Raw genomic sequence first — 27675 nt, forward strand, 5'->3', positions numbered from 1 at the left:
GCATCCACACTTATATGTGCATGCTCACAGCCACACATGCATAAAGATTATTTAAAAAATGAAATAAATCGTGTACAACATCAGTCATCTGAACTTTTAGAAACTGAGAGGCCTCTCAACAGTGGCCATGCCCATCTGGACTCTTAGGAGAACTGAACAAGCTGGAGGGCAAGGCGGTATAACAGTAAGAGGTATTTCCTTATGTTTCTCTAGAAATACAGTGAGTGTTCTTAATTGTGATTTATTCTTTAACAAATAGCTTTCTTTAGATGGGTTCAGATTAAGGGTTTTAGAGGAGTGGGCTACTATTAATAGTACATCTGTATGAATTGCCACCCTTTAGGGCAGACACCCAGGCATACACTTAACCACTGTGCTGATTTCTTTAGACAGAGGAACATTTTATGTTAATGTTTACAAGTGACTTTAAAAATTTTCCCCCGATCAATAGAGATCTATAACGAATGGAGGTCATTAGGAGTGTATTACCAGATGGGCTTCATTCCAGAGGAGCATAGATGTTACCTATTCAATTTTACTTCTAGAGTCAGAGAAGGAAGCAGAGTGGACACAAATGCCTGCTCCACTCTAGGTAAAAATGAGGACTCATTAGGCCTTGGGGACCTATATAAAGGAAGCCTCCACTGGACAATCTATGGTTGCTATGGGAACTGAACCCTGGCAATCACCCCAGATTTTACCTGGCACGTCCACTGAAATGCTGGCTGTCATGCAGTTTCCATGCCCTCCTGTTCAGGCAATATGCCACCTCCCTGTATCTTTGGTCCAGTTGGTTCCATCTCCAGGCTGAGACCATTTCCTACATGGATGTGTTTCTCTTTACTATTGTCTGATAACAAATTTATAAAAAAGTGTGTACAATGCTGGGAAGACTGCACAGTGTGTAAAGCTATAGCCACACAAGGATAAGGATCCCATGGAAATGCTAGGTGGGTATGACAGACTGCATGTGGTACTAGCATGCAAGAAGCAGAGGCAAGGTATCCTTGAAAAAAGATACCTAGCTAGACTATCCAAATCAGCCAGCTCTGGGCTCAACTGAGAGACCCTGAGTCAGAAAAAGAAGTTGTAAATGATGAGAGGAAACACCAGAGGACAACCCCTAGCTTTCACATGCATGCACACGTACATACTCCTGCACTCAAGTACACACACCACACATGCACATACAGCCACCTACACATGCAAAAAGCCATACACACAAATACACACACCACATACATATAAAGATACATATACACAAACAAAATGCAGTTGTACTGTGTAAAGATGCTTCAACCAATGACTTTCTACATATACAAGGCTGGCCTGTCAGTGTTCTATCACTTGTGACCCTGTAGTCATCTTGATTTATGGAAGTACATTCTACGATGCTTATTCCATGGTCCAAGGATATACTCCCTTCAGAGTTCCTGTTGTGAGGCAAACAAAACATGACTTCGAGACTAACTGTAAAATACTATGAGTGGTGCAGACATTTTTAAGGGTTAAGCTAGTCTTTTTATGCTTGGGAAAATAGCACAGTGCTTGCCTAGCATGCTGAGGTCCTAGGTTCAATTATTAATAGCACAATAATATATCAAAACTCTGCTTCTATTCTCACATTTAACCACTATTAATACATAAAAATTCTGTTTCCATCAGATCTTATTTTTTCTTTCTAAATAACAACAGTGATCACAATAGCACAACCACACATTTACTTTGCATATTGTATGTGTAACACATACACGTGAGTGTGTGGGTGCCTGTGTCTTTCTCTATTATTCTCTGATTAAACCAGCAGCTTGATGTTTAGGCTAAGCTGTCAGGCTAAGCTGATATAAATCAACTTGTCTCTGCCCACCCCACCCCAGCCCAATGCCCCACCCTAGTGTTGGGGTTACAGGCAAGCTCAGGCTTGCTTGGTTTTTTTTACGTGGTTCTAGGGAACTCAGGCCTTTGCAAGTGATCTTGCCTACTGAGCCATCTCCATTTAGGGTGTTTCACTGACTAGCATGATGCACACTGAGCTATCTCCTCCGTCCCACACAGTGTGTTTCACTTACAGACATGTGGTCCATGGGGAGACTTCCCCATCCTCACAGTCAGACATAACTCTCCATTTTAGTTGCTTCAGCATTCCACCGTGTGGGTGTAATGCCATTTCTCCATCCAAAAATGGAATATTATACCCCCATGTTAGCTTTTAGTTATGTTTTTACATTTTAAAGCTGTTATCTGTGTTAATAATTGTGTAGATGGTTTTGTACATATACATAAATATTTCTGGACCATTATTTCAAAATGAGGACTTGGAGGTCAAGGCAGGCACACCGTCTATGCTGACGGCAGCTCACCCAGATGTTAAAAGAAACAGAGGTAGAGGAAGTGGGAAAAGACTTCAGGGATTCTGGGTAAACCAAGGAATTTCTCCTGAGATTTCACAATTTAGGTGAGAGGTGTACCCCAAATGGCTGTTGTATTGGTGGGTTAATCTTCTGTGAGTGGCCTTAGGAGATAAAGTTTAGCTGGAGGATAATAGATCACTAGAGGTGTGTCCTTGCAATTGGCTCTTGTCTCCACCTGCCCCTCTCTTTACTTCTTGGCCGCCCTGATATGAGCTTCTCTGCTCACCCTCTTACCAAGATGGACAGAAACAGAAACAAACATACATTTTCCTCCTTTAACTGCTTATCTGGAGTATTTTGTCACAGTGACGAAAAGCTAACACTTGGGGCCTGGGTAATGGTTGTGTAGAAACAGTCTGAACTCCTGGTGGTTAAGATAAGAACAAGATTCAGGACCAGAAACAGAAGCCAGCATGGGTGTTACTGTGGAAGGTCTGGAGGCATAAAGGTCTGGGGGCTTTTAAGTGCAGAACAGATGATTAGTAAGGTTCCCTTCTGATTTCATGCTTTTAGTCCCAAGGAGGCAGAGGCAGATGGGTTTCTGTGAGCTCAAATCTAACTCTGTCTACATAGCAAGTTCCAGGTCCGTCAGAGCTCCATAGTGAGACCAGGTTAAATATCATGCTGTGTGTATTTTTCTGTGTCCCAGAATTACATGGATCTATGCAGTAGGTCATGATAGCAGAAAAAGAGAGAAAAGAAAATGGTGGATTAATATGAAATCTAAAAGGAGACTCTTTACTAGTTACTCAAAAAAGAATAAATGAATAAATCTTTTTGATAAGTATCTAAGCCCTAAAACAAGAGAATAGTCATTACAAAATACAGATCAAGAAGATGTGAACACCAGCTAATGCAAGAGGGAAATGAGAGAGAGAGAGAGAGAGAGAGAGAGAGAGAGAGAGAGAGAGAGAGAGAGAGAAAGAGGGGGGATATCTCAGTCTTGGGAAAAACAGAGAATTATTTCCTTTAGCCACAGTTGGCTGAGGGATTGGCTTATATCCCTAGTGACCAGGATTTGACAGAAGTGTTTACAAGATGACTTGATATCTGAAAGTAAAGTGGAAACAGTCTTCTTTATAGAAAAAAGAGGAAATGATGAGGGCTGGCTCAGTTGGTAATGCACTTGCCTTGTAAGTACAGAGTCCTGAATTTAATACCCAGAATCCATGTGCAAAGCAACAAGTTAGGTGCCTTGTACTTGTAATCCCATTTCTGGGGAGACAGCTAGACTGATCACTGAGTCTCATTGGCTGGCCAGCCCAGCTGTTTGGTAAGCTCCAGGCAAGGGAGAGCATAAAAAATTAAAGTAAATAACTATAAACTAACAATAAAAAAAACCAAAATAAACTTGACGATGGTGTCTGTGATTCTTTTTCAATTCTCTACACACGTGCATACATGTGCACACATACCTCCCCCACACTCACACACTTGCACAAACACCCACCAACATACAAAGCTAAATTGAATTTCTTAAAACAAGGAATTCAAAACCCCATTTTTAAAACATTCAAATTATTTACACACACACAGATAAATATATTCCTAAGCCTAGTAGGTTCCCTTAATCATGTCTAAAGGAACTTTAAAAAGTTTAATGTCTAACTCACTTTAAGTATATACCTTTGGATATTTAAAAAACACTTTTAAACTATGTTCTATTTACTTTCTCAATACATCAACTATTACATTAATGTTACATTGTTTATGTAAATAAAGCTTAAAATCCAGAAAATGATTATTTAATTTCAGTGAATATCATTCTGTCTTAGGAAGATTATACTTTGAGATCTATGTGAGTTTTCTCAGACATGTTAAATTGAAAATTACAAAAACCAAAATAAGGGCATATTGTCATAAGATATTGGTGAAATTATTAAGGCCACTCCATGTAGTTAAAAGGAGATTTATTTAATGGCATAACTTACAAATTAAGGGATAGGTAGGTCGCGGGGTCTGGGGAAGGTGTATCGCAGTCCAGCGGTGTTCTCTGGAGCTCTGCTTAGCCCACCTCCACAGTCCAGGGTCCCGGAACAGAGAGAGCGGGGCCCATCCAGATCTCGGGTCTCCAGGTGCCTCCCTTGGCCCCGTCTTCTAGGTGTGACAGTTGCAAAGTCTCAATCGGGGTTGGAACTTCCAGATCAAAGCTGGAATGGCTACCCACTACATAAATTATAAATGAAAAATAATTATATAAATGTTGCGATTACTATTTTGATATAAGAGAAAAGTCATATTTCTTATTTTAGAAATGTGGCATGTCTAGGAAGAAAATATGTCATATTCCTTGTTACACATGAAGTATAAAATATGAAAATTGAAAATATTAGTGTTGATTATTAGGTTATTAATTTGGTAGCAGTTTAAGACCCTAATTAAGGTTCCTCCTGACATTAACAGCTGATGTTGAGTCATAATTTTATTATATTGCAAATACGTTTAATTAAAATTTATGCTTTTTTTAAAATTCAATAATTCTAATTGATTTCCAGAGTGATGCAGATTATATCACAAGAAGCTCCTGGTCTAGAGAGATTTACTTAGGTCTTTATTTCTTTCAGTACCATACTTTTCTTTAACCCCCAAAATTGATACTTTGTCTGGTTACTTGAATTTTGATACTATGTTTAGAAATTTCCTGGACAGAACAGTTGCATGCAGGAGGAACATGTTTAAGGTGTTGAGTGATGGAATCTTGGGCACCTACTACTTGTGTTGGGTCATAAGTCAAGGCCTCACACTGTCCACAGTGGGTCACTCAAAAGACATCCAGAGAGCACAGAGGCATGCTGAATAGATCTTGATCTGCTTAGAGGATGTTGGGAGCTAGTAGCCCACCTTTTAGTAGAACTCCAAAAGTTTTCTTTATTGCTGAATATAAAGAACTCTCATGTGTCTCTTAACCATAACAACAGTGTGTATAGTTTCAACACTGATAACTTCAGGTTTAACAGCTTCTTTTACATGACCTGCAATCACTTGTGCAGCTCTTCAGAAAGTAGACAGTCTAATTGGTATTGTTTTTAAATATTTGTATTAAGGACAGGGAATAAACTACAGTAACTCAGATAAAACACGTAGAAGAAGTCTGCCACCTGAACAGTGGAAAGTTGAGGACCATGGAAGTGGCTGCCTTTTGGTCACTGTAGCTTAAGGATTTCACAAATTAGTAATGAAGAACAAGGGAAAATAAAACTGTAATCTGCCTTTCCTGTTTAGGGAATTTATAGAATTAATTGTGTGCATTATCATTTTTACATAATATGTAAGTGCATATATTTTATTATATATACATATAAAATTTTATTAGTTCCCATTAAGTCATTTTTATATTGTTAAAGACCCCTTTGTACCAATATTTCTTTTGAGTGTGTATGTTCATATACATGTGCGCATATATGTATGTGTACTTGTGTGTGTGTATTCTTCATCTGTGTGAGGAGGCCAGAGAGCAAACATTGAGTGTCATTCCAATTTTTTTTTTTTTTTTGAGATAGTGTCTGTAATTGGGACCTGAGGCTGGAAGAATAAGCAAGGATGGCTGTCCTGCAATCCTCAGTGATATGCCTGCCTCCACTTCCCATTACTGAGGTTGCCAGTGTGTGCCAACACGCCCACAATATAAACATTTTATGTAGGTTTGGAGGATTACTGAATTCATGTCCTGAGGTTTACATGACAGTTTCCTGTTGTGGAATATTAGTATAAGATGTGTTACATTTGTTTATGCTGTTGATCATTTGTTTAATGATACAAAGACATGTTGCATTCTTTTATATTGCATTTGTTTAACTCTGTAAAGCTGTGTTACTTTGCCTAAAATATCTGATTGGTCTAATAAAGAGCTGGATGTCCAATAGCCAGGCAGGAGAATGAATAGGCATGGCTTCCAGGCAGAGAAAATAAATAGGCTCGAGAGAAGAGAGAGGAAAGAGGAGAGAGAAAAGGAGGAGAAGAGGACACCAGGAGCCAGCCACCCAGCCACCCAGCCAGCCACTGAGGAAGAGCGAAAGAAAAATATGTAGGATAAAGGAAGGTAAAAAGCCCAGAGGAAAAATGTGCTTTAAGAAAAACCTGAGAATTTAAGTCAGAAAAGCTGGCTGCAAACAAGCCAAGCTAAGGCCAGGCATCATTCATAAGTAAGAATAAGTCTCCATGTATTTATTTTGAAGCTAGGTGGTAAGTCCCCAAACAGTTAAAAACAAACAAACAAACAAAAACCAACCCCCCAACATTACAGTTTTCCAACTGAACTATTACCCTAGCTCCCAAAACACCTTTAAGAAATCTAATCTGATAGCTTCATTTACTATCAGTAAAATCTTGGCGATCTCTGTGAAGATTTTCCTTTCTCCTTGTCAGAGTGATGCCGTAATATGTACTCCAGGAGCTCAATTTGAAGATGAGCCTCTGACAGAGGTAAAGGGAGAAAGTCAGTGTGAATGTCAATTTCAGGCATGGCAGCTTAGAGGCCTGACTACTGGGCTGTTGTTTTGCCTTTATCTAATTTTTATATTTTTCACTTATAAAATGGAAAACAATACTACAAAGACCAAATCTCAGTTGGGATTGTGAACACATGTCAAGATTCCATTTAGAGTTTAATGGCAGGACAAACCTCTGAGAAAGCCAATATCCAGTGGTCTCTGAGGAAATACTTGCAGAAGGCCAGACAAAAAAATAATGTTTACTTAAAAACAATTAGGATATTTAGGTTATCTATCATTGAATATTTGGTTAAAGATTATGAAACTTAAGGTAAGATAAGTGGGTAAGTTGAATTTCATAGCACACTTTACACTGTTAAAATATAAATGTATGTTTATAAAGTGAAATTGGGACTTAATGAATATTTTAATGTAGGCTCATTGCACAAGAATTAAGAAAAAGAGAAGCTCTCAGAAGAAAGTAAAGTGCACCCACGAACTTGGGTGTGATCTTTTCACAGAAGAATGGTAGAAAAATGAGATACACCCAAGTGGGGTTAGACCTCAAGCAAAAATCATGGAATAATGTAATTTGTTGTTGTTGTTTTTGAGACAGAATTTCTATGTGTAACCTTCCTGGCTGTTCTGGTCCTATCTTGCTCTGTAGACCAGACTGGCCTTGAACTCATGGGGGTCTGCCTGCCACTGCCTCCCCAGTGCTGGGATTAAATGCATCCACCACCACACCCAGCCAAAAAAAGTTATATTTTTAAAGCAAAAATTATACACAGTTATTATCAGTGTTAGTAGATATTTCATCCGAAGCTTTAATTTCCCTCATGCACACATACTGGGAAATTATTTATAAGTCCTTAGGTAATAAGGTTGTTGGAGCCCAACAGCACAATTCAATTGCCAGGGAAGTCAAAATCAGGCATTCTTTATCTGCATCCCTAAACACCACAAAGGAGGAGCCAGTTTGTGAACCCATCTTAACTTTTCTACTTAGATAAATTAATTCCATGGTCCCTTCCTTTGTTTTTGTGCATGTGTGTAGATCTGTGTGGTATATGAGCACATGTATGTGAGAGTCTATATCCCCATGCATATATGTGTATGATCCAGAGAAAGATGTTGGCTATCTTGCCCAATCAGTCTCCACATTATTTCTTTGAAGTAGGGTTCAGTCTCTCACTGAACCCAGTTGGGCTGGCAGCCAGCAAGCCTCAGTGATCCTCCTGACTCTACTCCTCATAGGGCTAAGTTACAGGTGAGTACATGGTTATTCTTGGGTGCCAACGATTCAAACTCAGGTCTTTACGCTTGCATAGCAAGTCACTAAGCCCCAGCTGCCATGGTATTCCCCTTTCCCTCTGATTTCTGTTTACCATAAATTAAAGAATCTTCAGTACTGCAGACTCCTGCCACCCTGATATCCTGCGTAATGCAGTCACTCAACAACAGACTGAATCTTTTGAAATAATGAGTGACAAGAGTTTTTCCTCCTTTAAGTCTGCCTGATATCTTGGTCATAGCTCCTTGAATGTAGCTTACATTCCTTCCTTACAGTACCATCTCTTCACTGTTCTGTCTCTCATTCACATTCTACTGTGTGACTCAGGAGCAGTCAGGTAGGTGAAGTAGAAGCTGGCTACACTGTGTCTTACTAGCAAGGCCTAGCTCAAAAGAAGGCAGTTCAGCTGGCTCTTACTCACCTGAGTATGTGTTCATTCACCTCATCAGCATCATCTATCATAGACTGGGACGTAGTTATGTTGGAAGAGTATGGCCTAGCATGTATGAAGCCCTATTGTGTAAATGGAGGTAGGGTTTTTCTGTCCTAACCACCGTGTCCCAAATAAACACACAGAAGCTTATATTAATTACAGAATGCTTGGCCAATAGCTCAGGTTTATTACTAATTAGCTATTACATTTAAATCAACCCATTTCTATTAATTTATGTGTTGCCACATGGTCCATGGCCTTTACTGGTCCTCTAGCATCTTGCTTCTTGGGCAGCTTGCTCATGTGTCCCTTGACTACACCTTCTTTATCCGAGTCTTCGATTTGATTGGCCTGCCTAACTTTATCCTGCCTTTCTGTAGGCCAAACAACTTCATTATTAACCAATGAAAGTAACATATATTCACAACACATGGAAGGATCATCCCACAGCACTATTGTTCACTTTCTAGTCCCACATAAACTGGGCCTGGTGGCAGGAGAAATGTAAGTTTGATGTCATTCTCAGATGTATAACGATTTCAAGGTCAGCCCAGACCAGGATAAATGAAACCCTGTCCAAAAACTCTCAGTGAACTGGAAGAACAATAGGAAAAAGAATCAATGAAATAGTCATTTGTTAAATGCTTACTCTCCTTGCTATTGAGGGAATGTTTGTGAATGTATTCATTTATTTTTACCTTATCATAATGATTATCATAATGAAATAGCCAACATACACTACTGACATAGGAAAGGAGGTTATTTAGTAGTTGTGGAGGCTATGAGTCCAGGTAACTCAATGTGAGCTTTTCCTTGGTTCCATCTCCTCATGGGGTAGATAGAAATGCATGAGTGCATGAAAAAACTAGCAAGTGAGTACATGATGAAGCAGGAACAGGCTGGACTTGCTTCTATTATAATAATGTTCCCCTGAGAACTAAGAGGGTAAATTAGAACTACCTCCTGAGAATATATTCTCAAAGATCTGAGATCTCACCAGGCCCCACTCCAGTTTCACCACCTCCCAATAGTAGCACTTTAAGGACAAAACATTCTATCACTTCATACCACGGTGGGAAAACAACACAAAATCCAAATCATAGCAGTGACAGAGACAGCAAGCAGCACCTTGTGGATCTTAGGTTATTTAACAAGGGGGGCAGATAACAAATCCTAAACATCATGCACAGATAGGCACAGCTTCCAGAGTGTTGTTAGAGAAACGTGAATGAGAGCTGGGGAGATGGCTCACAGGGCAAAGTCCTACAAGCATGAGGACCTGAGTTAGATCCCCTTGCAAGCATGAGGACATGAGTTTGATCATAAATTAAGCCAGAAGTGATGGTACACACTTATAATCCCAGCATTTGGGAGGTAGAGAAAGGTAGATATCTGGAACTCACAGGCTAGACAACCTAGCCTACTTGGTGAGTTCTAAGCCAATGAGAGACCTTGTCTCAAAATCAAAACAACACAACAACAACAAAATAGAAAAACAAAACCCCAAACCATTTAACCACTAACCAATGAAATGAACAAAAATGAATAAACTACACACACACACACACACACACACACACACACACACACACAATGGGGCACAGAGAGAGAAAAAAATAGAGAAACAAAAACAGATCATAAAGAACAACACCTATGGAACATCAGCAGTCAAGGATATCATTTGATTTGCCCTCCACATGCCTGAGTTTACATTCACATGCACACATTCATATGTATTTGCACAGAAAGAAAGAAGAAGGGGGAGAGAGGGGGAGAGGAGGAGAGAGGGCAGGGGAAGAGAGAAAATAAAGAACAAAAAAGAAAATAAAAGGAAGAGCAGGAACTGGAGATACTGCTCAGCAGTTAAGAGTTCATATTGCTTTTTCCAGCAGTGTGGAGCAGCACACTATTCCCCGAAACTAAGGTACCAAAAGATGCAACACCCTGTTCTTGCTTCCTCCACAGGTAGCTACACTCATGTACACTTACCCAATTTCTCTCTCTCTCTCTTTCTCTCTCTCTCTCTCTCTCTCTCTCTCTCTCTCTCTCTCTCTCTCACACACACACACACACACACACACACACACACATTCACAATTAAAGGTAAAAAAAGCCATTAATTAAATAGCAAATTATTAAACTCACAAAAACGTTTTAAAAGACAAAACTGGGACAGTGAAAGAGGGTTGGAGGTACTCAGTGGCAACACGTTAGAATTTGAAATAGCATGATGGTAGAGTCCTCATGGAGAAGGTGACATATGGGCAGACATGAGAAGATCAGGAGTGGGTCCAAGTATCTAGAAGAGTTTCCTGTGCATAGCAATAGTGTCAAGTTTGACAATGGAGCATCCCTAATATGCTTTAGGGAAACCAGGATGACAACAGGGCCAGAGAAGACACAGAAAAGAGAGAACAGACAGGTGAGTTTAAAGAGTTAAGTGGGTGCAGTGTAGGTCAGTAGGAACCGGTTGACTTTTTCAGCTTATTTTAGCAGAAGAAAACAGATTCACTGAAGCTGATTGGAATGCATTGTTCTTCAAGTAAGTGAAGCATTTTCTCTGCTTTTGAGTGGCGAGTGAGCAGAGAAGTCAAGGGTGTAAGCTATCTGATAACCACAGCTGTTCCTGTGAGAAATCCTGGTGATTCACACCCGCATAGCATCAGGGAAACCAGGGAAAGTGGTCAGATCCAGGCAGACTCCAGATATACAGGCGGCAGGATTTGTTCACATCACCAACAAGGATTTGAGGTAAGGATGCTGCAACTCTCAAAAAAGTGTTGTAATTAGCTTTCTCTTGCTGTGGAAAAACACAGTAACAGAAAGCAACCTGGGGAGGAAAGGGTTTGTTTTGCTTGTTTGTTTGTTTACAGGTTGCAGTTTATCACTGAAGGAAGCCAAGGCAGAAACTCAAGCAGGGCAGGAACTGGGAGGCAGGAATAGTAGCAGAAGCAGAGACCATAGTGGAACGTCACTTATTGACTTGCTTCCCATGGATTTCTATACCTGATTTTTCTTTTTGTTATCTAGTACCACTTTCCTAGATGTAAAACAGCCCAAAGTGTGCTGATCCCTTCCACATCAATCATTTACCAAGAAAATGCCCTACTGACTTACTTACAAGACAATCAGATTGAGGCATTTTCTCAATTGATGTTCCCTCTTCCCAAATGACCCTAGCTTGTGCTAAGTTGATAGGAAACTAATGAGTATTACAGGTGACAGGGAAAATTCTGGAGGGACCCCAGAAGCAGAGGGCAGCAACAGATATGTAAGTCAGGGGTAGATGCACAAAGGTTGAAGGTTCTTCTGTGGTGTGTCCATTAGGAAGCTGAACTGTAAGTCTACAGTTCAAAGGGAAACACAGCAATCAAGACATAAGCTTGAACTTTGCTGGTGTGTAGTGTCACCCACGAATTTTGATCTATTACCTGGCAATATAATTATTAAAAGAAGGCACAAAATTATATTTCTTCTGTGAACCTTGCCAAATTATGAATAAACTGGCAAGCTACATTTTCCTGAACTATATTAAATCATTTTGTATTCATAATACTTTCACCCAGACTAACTTTCTGCCTGGCCCTGTCAAAGACAAGCTGCATATGGAGAGCTCCCCTGACCTTTCCCTGATGATTGGGAACAAAAGGGTCCTATGTTGCTGGTAGGCCAGTGAGCACCAGGAGGCTGCTTGTCTCTACCTCCCTAGACATAACCTTATAGACACATCTTGCTTTTGGGACTCAATGTCAGGTCTTCATGCCTGCGCTGCTACAGACAGAGCCATCTTCCCAGCCCCAGAAAAAAAAAATTGAGTTGGAAGTATGTTTTTCTTTTTTGAGTTACTGTATCTTTCTTTTTATCGTTTTGATTTTTCTTCTCCTTCCATATGTAAGGTTTTCTTTGAATTCTCCACATCATCTCCTTAACCTCTTATGCATTCTGATCTTACAAGGGACAAGACATTTCACAGTGTATCTGCCATGCACTTCAAGTCAGACACCCACTGTTAGATTGTCTGGGCTCTTGGGAAGTAAAGAAAGTTGACATATTTATAATGAAAAACTGCACTGAGAAGCCACATCTGTCCAGAACTTTTACATGTTTGTGTGTGTGTGTGTGTGTGTGTGTGTGTGTGTGTGTGTGTGTGTGTAGTGTGTGTAAGGGGAAGTTTTGCCTGATGTGTCTGGGTTCACTTTTTGCAGGTTAGTGTGCATGTGGAGGTCAGAGGTTGGCATAGGATATCTTCCATCATTGACTTCTACCTTGTATCCAGAGGCAGAGTTTCCCACTCAACACCACCATGGGTGGACTTTATTTTCTAGCTAGTCAGCTTGCCCTGGGGATCTCCTGTTTGTAACTCCTGGGTGCAAAGATCACAGGTGGGCTGTCTTGTCTAGACTATCACACGGGTGCCAGGAATGCGAACTCTGATCTTCATACTTCTTTGCCTGTACTTTACTCACTGAGCTGCCTCCCCAGCTCTCCATCATGGCAATTTTTTACTAATAGCCTCATGCCTGAGACTAGCAATATCCACACATGCTCTTTATTCCCTCTTTTAGCTCTAGGACATTCTCTTTCTGTGTTCGGTTCTAAAACAATCAGTTTGTGCCAAGAAGAGGGAAGGAAGGAAGCAAAACAACAGGTAAAATGAACTGCTGAAAGAATTGTAAATCATGCTTCTGAAACAGCCTTCTTAAATAAGCAAATTGGGCTTAGAAATCTGATATCAAGTGTCTGTGTTGAGATGACCTTTTCTAATCTTTTTGCTCTGGTCCCCAATGCACCTTGCTGTAAGGCAACTCTGCATGTTCTCATTCATTTTGCTCCTTATTCTAGGAATATTAGATTTTTCTATTTCCCAAATATGTTTTTTCCCTTCCAGAAATACATCATTGACTCTTTAAGCAACCACAGAAAAATGACTTTGTAGCCTTTAATATGAGGTCTGTGGGAAGCTTATTAAAGATGTGCTGAAAGAGGCTAGTATTTTTGACAGCTTGCCCCTAGCCCTCTTCCTCCACATCCAACATGGACTTGAGAATATAGCACTGAAAACATAATGTGTATACTGTAGGAAAAATGTGGCTTGGGGTCCTTTTATAATGATAGAAATCTATAGTTTGTGTGCATGTATACCTACTTGTATGTTTTTTGTGTTGATGTTGCACAGATGCACTTGTGTGTGCCTGTGCATGTGGAGGCCAGAGGACACCCTTGGGTGTTCTTCCTCAGGCACCACTCACTTTGCTTTTGAAACAGGAACTCTCACCAGTCTGGAACTCACCAAACAGGCTAGACTAGACAGCCAGTGAGTACATGGGACTGCCTGTGCCTCCTTGGCACTGGCATTACAAGCATCCACCATCACATACGTGGATTCTCGGTTATTGAGCTCAGGTCCACATGTTTGTAAGGCAAAGACTTTACTGATTAAGCTATTTATTTCTTCCACAACCTTGGAGAGTTTCCGAGAGAAAGTTAAGATCCCGTTAGTTCAAAGTAACAGAATCTCAACTCCAGCCAATCTGAGTGAAATGAATATTTTCCTGGAGAACTCTTGACATGTCTCACAGAATGCAGCACACTTTACAACAGTCCTCAGAAGGTCTGGGAGTGAAAGCGGGTCCTGGGGACAAGAGAAACCAAAGAGCAATGTCATCAGGACTCCCTCCACCTCTTGTTGTGCTGTGCGCTGCAGGTCACCAGATCTTTTTAATTCCTTATATGCATGAAGTTATGATCATAACAGATGTTGGGATCTTGTGTTCCATAGTATAAACCACCAAAATCAGGCTATTTGCATTTTTCTTGGCATCATAACTAAAAGAGCCAGGCGGTGGTGGTGCACGCTTTTAATCCCCGCACTCAGGAGTCAGAGCCAGGCAGATCTCTGTGTGTTGGAGGCCAGCCTGATCTACAGAGCAAGCTCCAGGACAGGCAACAAAACTACACAGGGAAAGCATGTCTTGAAAACTAAAACAAAACAAAAGAACAAAACAAAACAAAACAAAACAAAACATAAAAGAAATCATAGAAAAGACATTGCTTATTTTTCTGTTGTTAAAGCAATAAATGCATTGTTGAGACAGTAGAAAATTCATGTGGTAAAGGTGCTTGCTGTTAAGGCTGACATCTTGAGTTCAATTCTAGAGACCCACATGGTGGAAGGAAAGAACTGACTCCCTCAAGTTGTCCTCTGACATCTACACATCCTCCATGGCATGTGCCCCTTGCCACCACATTTACACCCACTAAATAAGTAAATAAATAAACAAATGTAAAAAGAATATTTAAAAATGAACACTTTGTTGGCTTCCAGGAACAGGCATGTGATAACTGGGACCTCTTTGAATCTGCATGGGGGTAGTAGGTAAGATAGAGTGAACAGGCATGAACTAAGCAGCCTCATGGGAGCCTTGGGAAGGTGAGCTCAGGGTAAGAGATGTTCAGAAGTTGGGCTGGAAAGTTGTCTCAGTAGTTCAAAGTACTTGCTGTTCTTGCAGAGGATATTGGTTCAGTTCCCAACATCCATATGGTGGCACACAACCATCTGTAACTTCACTTACATGGTATCCAATACACTTTTCAGGCTTCCTTCAGCATCAGGAACACGTGCATGTGGTACACATTCAAACATGTAGAAAAGCACTCCTACCATAACATGAGAAAAAATAAAAATAAGCAAAAAGGAGATGCTCGGAAGCAAGGTAACGGCAGGATACAAAAGATGAGAGAAGTACCTGCCAAGGGTGTTCAAAACAGTACTGTTTCCACACTTTTTAGAAGGGGTTTAGTGGGGATGCGTGGGAGGTTGGGAGGTGATGTATCTTACTCAGATTTTGTTATAAGGACACTATATTGGTTTGGCTTAACTAGTAAACGTCTTCAGGATGACTTTGGCACTTTCTGAAAAGGTAGAATTTCCTTGCGTGTTAATTAGGGGAGGCATTAATCTTTAACTGTTTCTGTAGGTTGAGATAGCTTCCTGGCCATCCCCAGAGAGAAGCACAGACAGTCATCTCCAGGACTGTTACTTTTTGTCCCTTTCCTTTCAAAGGCCTCCATACTCTCAAATGTAAAGGAATAAACCTTCCACACTATGTGCCACAATAAACACAGCATTCTACAGAGTGCTCCCACTTCTGTTTAACTCTCTGCAATAGCACTGAAGCTCTAACTAAAGGTAGACTTCAGCTCTGAGATCCCCACTACCCAGAAATGCAGGCGGATCCGTATGGTTATCGTATCATTTAATTCTGACAGTTACAAGACTTTAGCAGATCTGTTTCCCACTGCGGCTCCCAAAGTTTTTGCTTGCCTCTCTCTTCCAATTGTCTTGGTTTATCTTGTTTATTACGCATTATCTCCCATTAGGTGTTTGCCAAACTACTGTGAACATGGAGGACACTGCGCCCAATCCTGGACTACCTTCGACTGCAACTGTAGTGAAACTGGTTACACAGGCGCCACCTGCCATGACTGTGAGTACACACCGTACACCCACAGTGTGAGGACATAACTCAAGGAACGCAGTGTGGGGACCCCGGCCATTCAACACAGCGAGGACACTGTTGATTCCTCTAGCATGAACTTTCCAATAGGATGTTATATCCAAATACTAAAGCAGGCCAGGAAAATGCAAGAACATAAGACATATCTTTGTGGAGTTTATGCGATTAGGACAAACAGTGAACTTGGATATACGCTAAAGTAGAAGAGAGAATGGTGATATAAGTACATAAGGAGCTGTGGAACAAATGGCCTTGTCTTGATGGCTTACGTTGAACTGCTGCAACAAGTTACTAATATATATCACTAGGGCAAATAACAAGTGGCAAGATGTAGGTCTTAGTTATTTTCTCGTTGCTCTGATAAAAACACTCTGACCAAAGCAACTTGAGGGAGAAAGGGCTCATTTGGGTTTATAGATCCAGAAGGAAACAGTCCATCATGAAGGAGGAAGACATGGCAGCACCTGGGGAAAGCATGATGGAAAGAACAGAAATCCTGAAAGGTCACTTTGTATCCACACTCAGGAAGCAGAGAGTGAACAGGAAGTGAGGTAAAGCTATACAGCTTCAAGTATCACCCCTAGAGACCCATTTCCTCCAGTGGGGTTCTACCTCCTGAAGGTTCTGCAATCTTCCCAAACAGCCCCGAAAGTCAGGGAACAACTGGGAGACACTTCACATTCAAACTACAACATGGGCAGACCACAAGTCCCTCAGACATCAGCCTGCTTTCTTCCTCATTGTCCTCCTTATGGGTGGTATGGTAGAAGTCACCTCATCTGAATGTTGCCATGGCTAAGGGAAGGAATCCCACAGTGAGGAAACAAAACTGTGTTGTGATTCAAAGGCTTCCATTGAAAAAGTGGTTTAGGGTTACTTCTCACATTCCATTGGCCACATACTACCCTAGCATCACCCCCAATAGGAGGCAAAATGCATTCAGACCACAGGAGGTGACACTATAGTACCAGAGTATTGGTGATAAGTCTTGATGACTACCTGTCAATCCTGGATATTTGGAAAACTTCAGTCTGAAGGCCTGTGCTGATCTTGTCCCAGTTACAGAAGGAAAACAGAAAAGAAAAGGATTCTTAGAGTAACGAAGCAAGTTGGATCCGCAGGTGTAATGGTGTCCTGTGGAGAATCTCTGCAGAATCCCAGGGGCTGATGGAGGACCCTGGTGATAAAGAGTGATGAAGCAGGAGAAGGGGGCTGGGCTCAGATATGTGAAAAGGGGCTATATCCATTTTCCTGCAGTTGGCGTAATGTCATCCTTGTTCAGGACAGAAAAGAATTTTACCATGTGTATCAACTACATTTTCATTATCAGTTCATCTGTTGGCAGACACCTAGGATGGTTCTATGATTTTTGCTACTGCAGAAAGTGCTACAAACAATACTGATGTGCACATGTTTCTGGAAAACTGACCTGGGGTTCTTTGGGTAAATACCTATGAGTGATGTAGCTGAATTACCTGGTTTGTCTAGCATTCAGTTTTCAAGACATTTTGTCTCACTTGCAGGTTCTAGGTTGTATTAGATGCATCAAGTCATACATACAGGTGACATGAAAGTAGCAGTGAAGCATTCTGGGGAAAATGGAGTCAAATGACGGGAGGGGTGATGAGAGCCGTTAGGTTTGGAACCAAAGATGCATAGCATGGTCCACAAGCTGTGGTTTCTTTTTGTGGTGTTGTGTGGGTGTGTATGTATGTATGTGCATATGTGTGCATAGGTGCTCGCTTATACTGGTGTATGTGGAGGCCAGAAGCTGTCAATTTCTTCTCTCCTTAGTTTTTTTTTTTTTTTTCTGAGATGGGGCTCTCATACAACCTGGAGCTCACTGTTTTGGCTGCAATGGCTGGTTAGCAAGTCCTCAGGATCTGCTTGTCTGCCACCTAACTCTGGGATTGCAGTCACACAGCACTTTTACTTAGCTTTAGCATGAGTTCTCAGGACCAGATCAGGCTCTCATGCTTGCGCACAGCAAACACTTCTAACTGAGCTTTCTTCCCAACCCCAGAAGATTATTATTTACATAATTACTCCTCAGAAATGGTGCTGGGTTAAAGGGCATTGTGAAAGATTTGACTTCATACTTCCAACTTTCCAAAAGTCTTAGCATAATGTATACTTCACAGTTCTTTTCTGTGACTTTATTTTTCCCTCTATGCCAGAATTACTTAACAGATCAAACTATTTACCATGTTTTTCTGCCAAGCATTTGGATATTGAAATGGAGATTATCATTTGCACTCTTGGGGAGTCTCAGACAATTTTTTTTTTCCGATAACGGGTGTGACAGTAGAATGCGTGTCCCATAAAGTTGTCCTTTATCACTCAGCGCATGCTCCTTCAAGCACTTCTGGTTTCAGTAGTCATGTGTTTAATGATTGCTACATACTGAGCTGGCTTGCTAAGTGACAGGGCAGTTGCATAGCAGCCTCTGTCTGCCTCCTATTGAGTGGCCGTCCTTGATCTCTTTAACTTCTGTCTGGTGACATTCACGGGTGCACATTCAGGGTCTCTCTAATGTGTCTCAGGCTCATCTAATCTTTTCACAGTGTAGATTGCTGACATCCTAATAAAGCCTTTCAGGTCAGTTTTCAGCTTTACAAAAGCATGTCAGCTTTCTTCTCTCAAGTCTGATGGAATGCTGCTCGCTTTGGGCAGTCAATAGTCAGATATTGACTGGGAGCACATCCAGCTGTCTGGCTCTCAGACTTAACGGTCATCACAGAGCAGGGAGGATTTGCTAGTTCCTCTGTAGATAAACAGTCCTCTTAGTTACATTCGGATGATTGTACATGGTGAGGAAATTCTGAAAATAAAAAGATCTATTTCAAAGTATCTTTCATATCTTTAATCTCAGGTTTAATTCATATATTGACTTTATTATATGAGTTCTTATCAAGATTGGCATTCTTTACTCTCAATGCCAATAACAGATGGTTCACAACTTTAAGAGGATGAGAAAAAAGAAGAAGCGAATGAAGGAACAAAATGAGCAGAAGGGGGAACAGAGAGAGAAAGAAGGGGAACGAGAGGAAGAGAAAAGAAGAAAGGAAGAAGAGGAGCAAGAAGGGGGAGAAGGAAGGAGGAGGGAACAAGATGAAGTGGAGAAAAGGCAAGAACAAAGAAGCAGAAGAGAAGGAAGAAGTGTGTGTGTGTGTGTGTGTGTGTGTGTGTGTGTGTGTGTATGTGTGTGTGTGTGTGTGTGTGTGTGTGTGTGTGTGCATGCACGCACATGCGCGGGCACATGTAGACAGCTTAACACTGTGATGTCCAGAGTCTACCCCAATCATATTTTGAGACAGAGTCTCTCACTGAACCTCAGGGTCACTGATTCCTCCTAGACTAGGAAGCCAGTGAGCTTCAGGGATCCTCCTGTCTTCTTCCTTCCCAGCCCTGGTGTTAGCTGCCCACACCCCACACCTATTTTTTACAGAGTGCTGGAGATTGAATTCAGGTCCTCATGCCTGTAGAGAAAGCTCTTTTCTAGTGAAACAACCCATCTCCCTCCAGCACTGATCTATTCCACAACATATAGTAGATATCTGATCCTTGACAAATGCTTGAAAAACATGAGTGAGCTTGTGATACTGCACACACTATAATGCTCTTTTACTAGGCTGGGAGTGCTGTTCCTGGGAAAGGGAGGGCATTTCAGAACATTAGAGGCTTCAAGAAGGATGAAAAGGAGCTGATTAAAAAGAGGGAGTCAGCAGGATGACTTTACATACTAGTAAAGGATCTTGCTTGGTCAAGCATGATGACCTGAATTTGACCCCCAAGACCCACCCACATGGGGAAAGGAGATAACTGATTTCTGTAAGTTGTTTTCTGACCTCTGACTCTCTTAATTACACACACACACACACACACACACACACACACACACACACACGATAAGTAAATAAATAAATACATGTAATAAAAGTATTTTCAAAGAACAAACTTCTGGCAGAGTAACTGCTGCAAGCCGCAGGAAAATGTAATGGAATTCAGCTACTATCACAAAAGCTACTACTTGGAAAAGTCAAGGACTTCTCCAAAGGTCAAGCCATGGCTTAAGAAGTCTTGGTGATATTTTAGCTTTTATATATATATATATATATATATATATATATATATATATATATATATATATATATGCTAGTTTCTACAGTGATTTTCTTGTAATACTATGTGTGCTTCCAAGAACTCCTAACAGTGTATTGATCTAAAATACCTATCAAGCATCCAAGGACAAATGAAACAACACCTGTCTCCTAGTCAAGAGGATAGCTTTATTTCTTGCGCAATTTAGGGTGAGACCCTATTTTTTTACAGCCTTACCAAGAGACTCCTAATGTCTTACCTAACCACTTCTAGGAATGTAGATTGAGCACCTAAAGCACTCATTTGGGTTGTAAAAGAAAGCCTGAGGCCACTGCCTGAGAAAAATTCTTACCTGCCTTTATGACCCCGTAAGAATTCAAGCCTGGTGACTTTGCTCTGCCAGAGGATCACTATGGGTTGGGTTTATAACCGAACATCTCAGATACATGGAACTGAGGTGTAAGGAGAACGAAGAGAGGATATTGAGGACTTTGACTGGAGAGGATTTTTGACTATAGAACTGGAGGTCAGGATGGAAGATGAGGAAGAGCCAGATGGGAAAGTACTAGATGGGTAAGAAGGAGATGAGAAGAACCTAGATGAGACAGAACTTAGATGAGAGAATTAAGATAGAACTTAGAGGGGACAGCAGATGAAGGCAGAGACAAATCAGACAAGAAAGGAACTAGGCTTGAGTACAGAGCTGTAGCTGTGTAGACAGGATTTTATCTCAGAGGAATAAAGTAGATGGACAAAGAACATGGTGTACTTAAATTTATTTCCAGGCAAAAATAGTTCTTGCCTTTCGTACTTTGTCTTCTGAGCCCTTAGGAAGTATATTCTTAAGGGCAGTCTTTTAATAATATACAAGAAAGAACAATCATGCAAACGTTGAATAGCTTGGAGTTTGGTCTTCATACAGCAAGGCTCTCAGGCATCTAGCCTAGGAGGAATCCGATAGGAAGTGGTCAATACGTAACTGCTGGAAGTGTGAGCAGAATGAGCAGGGGCTAAACTGATTAGGAACACCCTACTGGGCAGGGCAACTCCAGTGCAATCATAGGTTGTTTTCACTTTAATGCTGGGAACAGACTTGCTGGTATTTTTGATGTTGTTGCTTGTTTTATAATCAATCTCTTTGGAAAATACAGCTCTGATGGTATAGTCAAACTTGTCTTTTTTTTTTTTTTTTTTTTTTGCACAAGCAGCAAATGGTGGGAGTCAGAGCATGCTAGGAAGAAAAGATCCCATGGGAAAGGTGCATCTAGCACTGGACCTCACTCACCTTCACACAAATTTCAGGTAACACACGGGAGGGTTGCTTTCCATTTCCTCAACTTAGGAGGGTTCTTAGATGAAGAAGGTAGTGACTGAATCTTCAGGTTTGGCTTGATGTGGGAGCCTTGTATCAAATTTGGGTCTCCCAGCTTTGATACATAACATAGATGAAGCTGTGTGAATTTAACATGCTTTATCTTCCGTATCTGTGATATATGACTAGTAATAGGAGCTTCTGGCGGAATGAATGGAATGCCTAACAAGTGCAAAGCCATGTTAACTGCTTGAGTGAATAGGACATATGTAGAAAAGGGATGAAGCTCAGGAGATGCCATTACTGGTTCATTCTGGCACAGTCTTTGCCAAGAGAAGTAACCACTGTAGCTGAAAAACTTCAGGGAGATCCAAAGGGAAGTTTGTAATTAAAAAGTTTATGGCTGCTGACACCCCTCAAGTAGGTTAAATCAATAGAGTGTTGGAGGTCAAAGGATAGATTCTGAGAGTTAAATACTTTTTTATATATGTTTTTTTTTGGGGGGAGTGGATGTATGTACATGCATTTGGAGGGAAGAAGTCAACTTCCTGTGTCACCCTCAGATGTGGTCCACCTAGTTTTGTAAGGCTGGTCTCGTCCTGGACTGGAACTAAAGTATGCTGAAGTGGCTGGCCAGTTACCTCAGGGCTCTATCTGTTTCAGCCTCCCCAGGGTTGGAGTTACAAGTGTACACCATCATAGCCAGCTCTTTCAAATATGAGTTCTAAGCAAGGGCAAGGCAAGCACATTATCAATTGAACCACTACCTCAGCCTTGGCAAGAGAAACATTCCCAGGGATAGAAGAGATCCATGCAGACCAGAGACATAGCTTCACAGATAAAATGCTAGCCACACAAGGCTGCTCACCCACATCCAAGTCTGACAGGCCATGAGAAATTCTGAATGTGGAGGGAGATAGTTAACATGCTAGCACTCCTGTAGCAAAATTAGCAGAAGACAGAAGAATCTTCCAGCTTCTGAGCTGGGGATATGCAGCCTGCAAGAGGCTGTGCAAAGGCAGAAACATCTCAGCCTCATCAAGGTCACGGGTGAGAACTGATTCCCCAAAGTGTTACCTACCTCCACAAGTGAGCATGTGAGCATCTGAACGTCGATGGTGCCGCTCTCCCCCCTCTCTGCCAGATGAAGATTTTTTAAAAGAAGAGATACATGTGACACACAGCAGAGCAGTGGTGATAAAATATTAAAAGTAAGTTAAGGAAGAGATGCAAGATATTGTCCCCAGAAGAAATTTGGAGGTCCTGTTCACAGAGGTTGTAAGTCATACCTCTTACCATAACAGATATCAGTTTGTGGATGACTGGGTGGATGTTGAAAAGGTTTAGAGAAGATCCCAGTGAGCCGAAGAAAAATGTAGAGGGGAAGCGAGTTTGGTCCTGCAGCTAGGGTGACACAGCTGGTGTGAGGATGACTGGCATTGGCTGGTCTAAGAAAACAGACGAGTGCAGCCATTCCTGTTATCATCCGAATGCAAATCATTCAAAGTCTTCCCCTGACAGGAGAAGTGAGGCAAACGTTGACTTCAGTCTCTGCCCCTAGGAACAACAAAACGTAGTTCCTTTCATTCTCATTCATGAGGAAAGGCCAATAAAATGTTAACAAGTGCTTTGCAAGGCTGCTGGTGGGGGAGTGCACAGGAACACCTGCCTGCAAGGAGCTCATTGCTCCACAAAGAGAGGCCAGAATGTGTTCAGCTGGATAGGAAGAGCTCTTAGAGAACCGGGTCCAAGGTCTGGGCTTGGGTATCAAGGTCATGTGAAGTCATTGACAAGGGGGAGCGCAGCGCTGGGAAGAACTGAGTTAAGACTGAGACACAGGGTGTGTGGTTGACTCTCCTTGGGAAAGGAGTAGACATTTACTGAGTACACTTTAATGTCACCTGGGTTTTGGTTTTGGTTTTTGAGCATAGTATTTCCCCCATATTCATAAGATAAATTCTAAGACCTCTACTAGATCCCTGTAACCACAGGCAGATCCAAACCATGTATATAAGGGGCTTTTCTCCATACATGTGTACCTGTTACCAGAGCTGTTAGTGTTAAAGTCTGAGGCCTGTGAGCCCCCTGATGAGCCCGAGTTGGCCACCCATTTTCAACAGGCCAGTTCGGGAGACAAATAATTGAAGCAGAGAAGGGAGACTTACTCGATGTGGTCATGTTGAGAATATGAAAAAGTGTGATGGTATTGTGTTTCCCGAAATATTATGCACGCTAATAAACTTATCTGGGGTCAGAGAACAGGACAGCCACAATATAAAACATAGAGGATAGGCAGTGGTAATACACACCTTTAATTCTAGCATTTCAGAGGCAAAAATCCCTCTGGATCTCTGTGAGTTCAAGGCCACATTGGAAACAGCCAGGCATGGTGACACACGCCTTTAATCCCAGGCAGTGATGGCAGAAAGCAGGAAGGTATATAAGGCATGAAGACCAGAAACTAGCAGCATTCGGCTGGTTAAGCTTTTAGGCTTTTGAGCAGCACAGTGCAGCTGAGATTTATTCTGGATGAGAACTCAGAAGCTTCCAGTCTGAGGAAAAAGGATAAGTTGAGGAACTGGTGAGGTGAGGTAGCTGTGGCTTGTTCTCTCTGATCCACCAGCATTCACCCCAATAACTGGTCTCAGGTTTGATTTTATTAATAAGACTCTTTAAGATTTGTGCTACAAACAAGGAGGCTCAGTGCCCCCTGAAACCCTTTCTCAGGATCCTGACATGAGGTGCAGGTTTGAGTAGAGAACGGGAAGTATGCACAGCTAAGCCATCCTGGTCAAGGTGTGGCCCTCACCCTTACCCCTAGCTCAGTCTCTCCTGCAGGGAGGTTTGATGAATTGTCAGAACAATGTGACTTCTCTGTCCTGGAGACACGAACTTGTGCAAGCCTTCAGCCCTTTCCATCTTGCAGCATGAAATTCCTATAGAAATCTCAGTTTCTTGGGGAACGTTCTCTCTGTTAGTCAGATAGGAAAAGGAGGGGCACGAAGATCCCTGTAAAATATCGTCATTCCTGCTAGGAGGAAATGATACCTGTAAAGTTAAATTTACAAAATAGGCTCAGGAAGGGACTATGACAATTAGGGGGGAAGGTAAAATAATTATGACAATGCACTGTAATAAACTTACTTAAAACATAAGAATTGGTTATTTCTTAAATTTTTCATGTAACTGTTTCAGACTGTTGTTAGACACAAGCAACAGAAATCTCAGAGAGCAAAATTCCAGTTAAGGGGACAACTCATATCCTGAGACTCCTAAAATCCTGCAACTTAACGTCTGAGCAGGTTAAACTGTGGAGCCTCTCCCCAGCCTGCAACTTCACACATTCCAATATCTTGTCCAGAAACACTACTTATTTGTACATGAAAACTGTACATGGCCTGGTCAGACCTGTTTGGAGCTCTGGCTTCCTTGGCTCCTCATATGCATTTTTCTACCATGGTAGACAATTAATAAACATAAATGTTGTTTACATGGGGAAATATTTAAAGCTACAAAACTAGAGGAAGCAGAATTTAAACTCTGTGCCAAGTGAATTAAAAGAATTTTTCTCATTAAAACATTTCTACAAAGAAGGAAGAATGATGCTAATTATTACACGGATCACATCAAGATTTACCAACAACATCCATGCCGTGTTTCTTATTAAAGACTGGAAGCAGCAAGGCAGGGTATTCACCTGGGATGGACTTTCTCCCTTTTGAAGACACCACACTCTTTTTAGAGTTTCCCACATCATCTCCTGCATGTTGATTTGTTCCTTTTGGTCTTTCCTTCCTCTTTCTCTGAACATTTTCCTCCTCCTTCCTTATCTTGTGTTCTATTTTGTTGAAGATACAAGAAAGTTAGCTTCAAATGACTGCATTGAATTAGCATCTGAAAAATGTAATCATAAATGTTGGCTCATAGAAGCAAGAAAGCACCCCAAATTTAGAGATGAAAATTAACTGAAAGCAAGTCAGTTGTTGATGTCACATCATTTGGAGTATGTTGATGTTTACTGTGAACACTGAGCAAGAACTGTGAATATTTGTTCTTCTCATATATTTCAATCAATAGAAGATTACTTGTCAGAGAAAGACAAATTTCCAGGGTGACCCATAACTGAGAACTAATCTAGGCTGGTGGAAAAGTTCCATAGGTTTGAATCCCCAGACTCACATAAAACCAGATGAAAGATAAGAGGCAGAGGCAGGAACCTTCTGGAAGCTCACAGGCCAGCTCACCTACTGTACACAGCAGAAAAACAACAAAGATATGCTGTCTCAGACACGATGGAAGGTGAAGGATGAAAACGGAGGTTGTTGTATAACCTCCTCATGTGTGCCATGACGTCCACACACATATTACATACGGACACACAGACACACAAGCGTAAAGACACACACACCATTGGTATACTCTTATATATACATTCTCCTTTAAAGACATAAAAAGAAGTGATCTGGAACATATATTCATATTGAATATAATATGTGAGGTTTATCATCCCTTTGGACTCAGACAGATGAAGGTTAGAGGTGGCATTTTTCATTCAATAATCTCTTAACTTCACCCAGTTTCCATTCCTTCCCTCTAACAAATCCTCTACACAGACTCTTTGGAATAGAAATGCACAGAAACAAGAAACACAATATCTAGTATCTGATATTTCCATGTTAAATTCCTTTGATTATGTATTATAGACTCAAGTTCATCCAACTTCATGAATATTTTCCATGGATTATACAACTAATGATTGACATATTCCCAGATGACTACATTCTATGAGTATTAGAGCATTAATTATTGACACATTCCCAGACGACCACACCCTCTGGCTATTGGAGCAGCTTTCATAAATTTCCCAGTGCAGATGAGGGTTTGGCATAGTGTGGTCATCAATGGGAGAATCCCAGGCACATCTCAGATCATCGCTGGCACATATGATCTCAGGGAACTCGCTGACTTCTTGTGCCCTATGATTCCTCATGAATACACATTAGTCTATGAATTGGTTTTACTAAGAAAGACTCTTAACTCTCTCTGGAAACATGACATAATGACTCACTGTTCTATGTCACATTCATGCTGTCCACTTCTCTTTCTTTTTTACTCTCTCTGTGTGTGAATGTCTGACATCTGTACATATGTGTGTGGGTGCACACTCCAGAGAAGGATTTCTGATGTTTTGCTCCATCACTTTCCACGTTATTCCTTTGAGACAAGGTCTCTCACTGGACCTGGATCTAAGCTGGCAATCAGTATGCTTCAGAGATCCTCTTGTCTCTGCTCCAATGATGAAGGTATAGGTACATGTGTGCCATGCCTGACTTTTTACTTGGGTGCTGGAGATTTAAATGCAAGTCCTTATGTTTCACAAGAAGCACGTTTACTCAGTGAGCCATTTCCCCAGCCCCCACTTTCCAATTCTTATATAAACCATTTTCTGATGTCCTTGCCCAGAGTAATAACTACATAACTCTCATAGCCCATCCCTTGTCTATGGTTCAGAAAACACTGGGGATTCTCTGGCAGTATTCTCTCTGGTATCCCTAAAAAAAAAACAGACCAAAACAAAATGCTTGCTTTTCTTTTTCTTTCTTTCTTTCTTTCTTTCTTTCTTTCTTTCTTTCTTTCTTTTTTTCTTTCTTTCTTTTTCCTTTTTTTTTTTTTTTTTTTTTTTTGTATTTTGAGTCAGGGTTTCTCTATAGTTTTGGTGCCTGTCCTGGATCTCGCTCTGTAGACCAGGCTGGCCTGGAACTCCCAGAGATCCTCCTGCCTCTGCCTCCCAAGTGCTGGGATTAAAGGTGTGCACCACCACCGCTTGGTAAAAGGCTTGTTGTTCTAAGAGTTACAGATGTCTGTGGAAACAGTCCACAGATATGAATCATGAGGATTTTCAACCAGAGAAGGGAAAACCAAAGAGTACTAAGCAGTAAAAAGATGTGTTGTTACTGATCAATATTTTATCAGTTTCATTTTAAACTGACTGACTTCTTTGATTAAATTGTCAATCAAGTAAATAAATGCCAGCTTGTTCACTTTGAATGATGTTAAGTTATCTTGATTGTAGTTCAGAGAAAAGATGCAGAAAGTATTTCTCCACATGTTGAAGTTCTCTAACACATCATCTCTGTGACCTGTGTCAAGTTATTCTACTAATTGGAGCCTTGCTGG

At 41.1% G+C, this 27675-nt stretch overlaps 1 protein-coding gene across 3 annotated transcripts in view; it reads left to right on the forward strand.

Moving 5' to 3' along the window:
* The window catches only part of LOC131925151 (contactin-associated protein like 5-1-like), an 898625-nt gene that overhangs the window by 531871 nt on the left and 339079 nt on the right, over window positions 1-27675 (forward strand). For all 3 annotated transcript variants that reach the window (XM_059280428.1, XM_059280429.1, XM_059280430.1), the window contains exon 11: window positions 15949-16055. In XM_059280428.1, the coding sequence (XP_059136411.1) occupies window positions 15949-16055 (107 nt within the window). The remainder of the gene's footprint in view (window positions 1-15948; window positions 16056-27675) is intronic.

Source organism: Peromyscus eremicus, chromosome 15 (assembly GCF_949786415.1).
Source record: "Peromyscus eremicus chromosome 15, PerEre_H2_v1, whole genome shotgun sequence".
In the NCBI taxonomy this organism is placed as follows: Eukaryota; Metazoa; Chordata; class Mammalia; order Rodentia; family Cricetidae; genus Peromyscus; species Peromyscus eremicus.